Source organism: Dermacentor andersoni, chromosome 1 (genome assembly GCF_023375885.2).
Source record: "Dermacentor andersoni chromosome 1, qqDerAnde1_hic_scaffold, whole genome shotgun sequence".
NCBI lineage: Eukaryota > Metazoa > Arthropoda > Arachnida > Ixodida > Ixodidae > Dermacentor > Dermacentor andersoni.
In genome coordinates, this window is record NC_092814.1 from 160,106 (window position 1) to 163,837 (window position 3,732).

Genomic DNA, 3,732 nt, shown 5'->3' on the forward strand with positions numbered 1-3,732 from the left:
CGATACCCTTGGCATGGGGGTAGCGGCCCGACAATGTCGACGTGCACAACGGAGAAACGTTCGTCGGGTTGCAAGAAAGGCTTTGTGGGGGGGACAGGGTACCGCTGAACTTTCGCGCGCTGACAAGGTGCGCACGAGCGGACCCAGTCCCTGATATTTGCGTTCATGCCCGGCCAGACGAAGCGTGATGAGACAAGCTTTTGAGATGCGTGAATGCCTGGGTGTGCAAGAGTGTGATATGAGTCAAATATTTGCTTGCGGAAAGAGGTGGTTAGGTAAGGCCGAGGTGTGCCCGTGGAGGTGTCGCAAACAACTGGCACATCTTCAAAGGTAACTGATTCAAGCTGAAGAGATGTTGACGCGTCACGTAGGTGACGGAGCTCAGAATCAATAGCTTGTTCTGTAGCCAATTCTCGGAGGTTGAAAGGAAATGATGTTGAGATAGAGCTCTTGGAGCGACTGCGTGTGATAGCATCCACGCGACTGAGAGCGTCAGCTGGTGAGTTGTCAACGCCGCTGACGTGGCGTATGTCAGTTGAAAACTCTAGATGAAGGCGAGCTGGCGCACCTCACGTGGAGTGTATAATGATTCAGAGCGGCCGATTGAGTAGGTGAGAGGCTTGTGGTCAGTGAATATTGTGAACGAGCGGCCTTCAAGTAGGTGTCGGAAATGCCTCACGGCGAGAAATATGGCGAGCAACTCACGGCCGAAAACACTGTAGCGTGTTTGAGCGGGGGTCATGCGTTTTGAGAAAAAGGCAAGGGGCTGCCACCCACCGTTTACTTTTTGTTGCAGTACCGCTCCGACCGCAGAGCTGGAGGCATCCGTCATGAGCGACAACGGATAGTTGGGGTTGGGATGAGCTAGCAGTGTGGCATCGGCCAAAGCGTGCTTGATAGAATTGAAAGCTTCATCTGTTGTGCTGTCCCAGGGCAGTGAAGTTGACGATTGTTTGCCGCAGAGCAAACGCTCGAGGGGTTCCAGCAGCATAGCACAGTTTCTAATGAATCGGCGGTAAAAGTTTACCAGACCTAGAAACTGGCGCAGCTTAGTGATTGAAGCTGGCTTGGGGAACTCCATGATGGCTTGAACTTTGTGAGGAAGAGGGCGGATGCCGTTGTTATCCAAGCGATGGCCGAGAAAATCAAGTGATGGTACTCCGAACTCGCTCTTGGCAGTGTTGACGACGATACCATTTGCTGATAGGCGCTCAAAAAGCTGATGGAGATGTTGGAGGTGCTCTTCGTGGGATGAGCTTGCCACAAGCAAGTCGTCAACGTAGGCGAAAACGAACGGCAGACCACGTGTGATTGTGTCGATGAACCGCTGTGATGTCTATGCAGCATTTCGGAGACCGAATGGCATTCTCAAAAATTCAAAAAGGCGAAATGGGGTGGTAATTGCTATTTTTGGAATGTCTTCTTGTGCGACAGGAATTTGGTGAAAGGCTCGCACCAGGTCAATTTTGGAAAATATTGTAGTGCCATCCAGTGCCGACGTGAAATCTTGGATGTTAGGCAGTGGGTACTGATCCGGAATGGTTTTTGCATTCAGGGATCGGTAGTCCCCACACGGCCTCCAGTCACCTGATTTCTTGGGGACCAGATGAAGCGGAGACGCCCAACTGCTGGACGACGGTCGTATGATTCCAAGTTCCAACATGTGTTCGAACTCTGCTCGGGCAATTTTGAGTTTGTCCGGGGCGAGTCGTCGTGGGCGAGCAAATACAGGTGGACCAGTTGTTAGGATATGATGACGTACATCATGTTGTACGGGCTTTGTCCAGTCGGGTGGTCGTGTGAGGTTGGGGAACTTTTGAAGGAGGCAAGCAAAAGGATCACCAGCAATTGTTGTGGTTAGGGCGACTATAGGCGAGTCACAGGAAACGACGCGCGCCATGAACAGAGAGCAACGTAGCAGTGTCCAGCAGGCGTTGGCGTTTCACATCGACCAGCAGTCCATGGTGGTCCAGGAAATCAGCGCCAATAAGAGCACGGCGAACGTCAGCGACGAGGAAAACCCAACGGAACACTCGGCGCAGGCCAAGGTTCAGGGTGAGGGACCGCGACTTGTAAACAGGTATTCTGCTACCGTTGACAGCTTGAAGATAGGAGGTCGGCGGTGTAGTTCGGTCGGAACGTTGCGCGGGAATAATGCTGACCTCCGCCCCGGGGTCCACCAGGTATTGCTGGCCTGTGGCTCTGTCCATGACATGAAATAGGCGACTTTTGCTTTGGCCCTGACCGGTTGTCGCCATTAAAGGTCGGCCGGCTGGTTTCCCTGCCATGCACAAGGACGGAGGCAGTGGCACGCCTCCTGCCCGAAGCGGCGGTGATAAAAGCATACCCGTGGTGGCGTTTGAGACCGGGAGCGTTCTTCTCTTGTACGCCGTGATCTACTCAAGCTGCGGTACCTTCCGTGACGGGGTGAAGTGCGATGACGCTCCGCAGCACAAACTAATTGTTCAAGGCGATTGCAGAGCACGTCGATGGGAGAAGCGGCGGAGGATGATGTTTGCGGCACTGAACTCGCAGTGGTGCTTGATGGTGTTACGTTGCACACCGCTGGCGTCACCACCTCCATGACTTTGTCCGCCAGGCTGGCCAGGCTGTTGAGGTCCATTAGCGTGGCTGTAGCGAGTATCATCTGAACGTTTACTGGAAGGCGCTGCTTGAACAGTTCCCGAAGGAGGCGGTCATCGTTTACTGTTGTGTTGCCGCTCATGAGCTGTCGCATACGGCGAAGGAGCTGGCTTGGCCGACGGTCTCCCAAGTCCTCTGCGGAGAGCAACTGCTGCATGCGGGCTCGCTGCGATGTTGTTGTGCGCTCGAGAAGTGCAGCCTTAAGATCGCTGTATGGAGTGGCGGAAGCCGGTCCAGAAAGCAGGTCGGCAACTTCTTCTGCAGCAGTAGGCGATAGTGCCGAAACAACTAGGTGGTACTTGCGTTGTTCCGTGCGAACGCCAGAGAGAATAAATTGCGATTCCGCTTGAAGAAACCAAACTGCAGGGTTGCGGTCCCAGTATGGTGGGAGTCGGGTGGAAACCGCAGAGACGTCTTGTTGCTCGGTTGTGCCCGTAAGTTCAGCGTCTGGTTGCATCTCGTTGCTGTGCATGGCAGTGCCGCGAAGAAAACTACGGGTCACCACTTTGTAGAGCCGTAGTAAACGAGACGGACACACGTCTTTTCGGTAACAAGGTCTAGTTTATTCTGTCAAAAGAGAGAATTGAGCGGGCGCGCGCAGCGTGCCGGAAGTGGCGAGGGCTTTAGAGAGAGAGAGGAGAAAAGAGGGAAAAGGAGCATAGAGAAGTGCGGTGCGCGGACCTAGTGCGAAAGGAAAGCAGTAAACAAAGTAATAAGAAAAGGGAGCTCGCGCACGACGTTCGGCACAGTGAGTCGGATCATGTGTCCGTGTGCCTGGTGTCCAACACTCGCGAAGGTCCGCTTACGGAGGCCCGCGGAGTTGTTTATGGCTGCGGGGGTGGTGCGCAGCTCCATCGCTGCGCCGCTACACTAATGTACCGCCACAAATTGAGTACGCCTCATGTATATGGTCTCATCAAAAATAGCTCATTGAACTCCTGGAGAGCATCCACAATAGAGCGAGCCGTTTCATTTCAAAAAAGTATAGTAACCAGACAAGTGTAACCCAAATAAAAGTCGATCTTTCGTTGCAACCACTAACCACTCGCCGTGATATTGCCCTTCTATTATTATTTCATAGATTCATTC

At 53.3% G+C, this 3,732-nt stretch overlaps 1 protein-coding gene across 1 annotated transcript; it reads right to left on the reverse strand.

The window, feature by feature from the left end:
* Positions 1-2,257: 2,257 nt before the first annotated feature.
* Positions 2,258-3,115, reverse strand: LOC126545551 (uncharacterized). Its single transcript, XM_050193468.3, has one exon. It carries the CDS (start codon positions 3,113-3,115, stop codon positions 2,258-2,260), a length of 858 nt encoding a protein of 285 aa, XP_050049425.1.
* Positions 3,116-3,732: the final 617 nt, after the last annotated feature.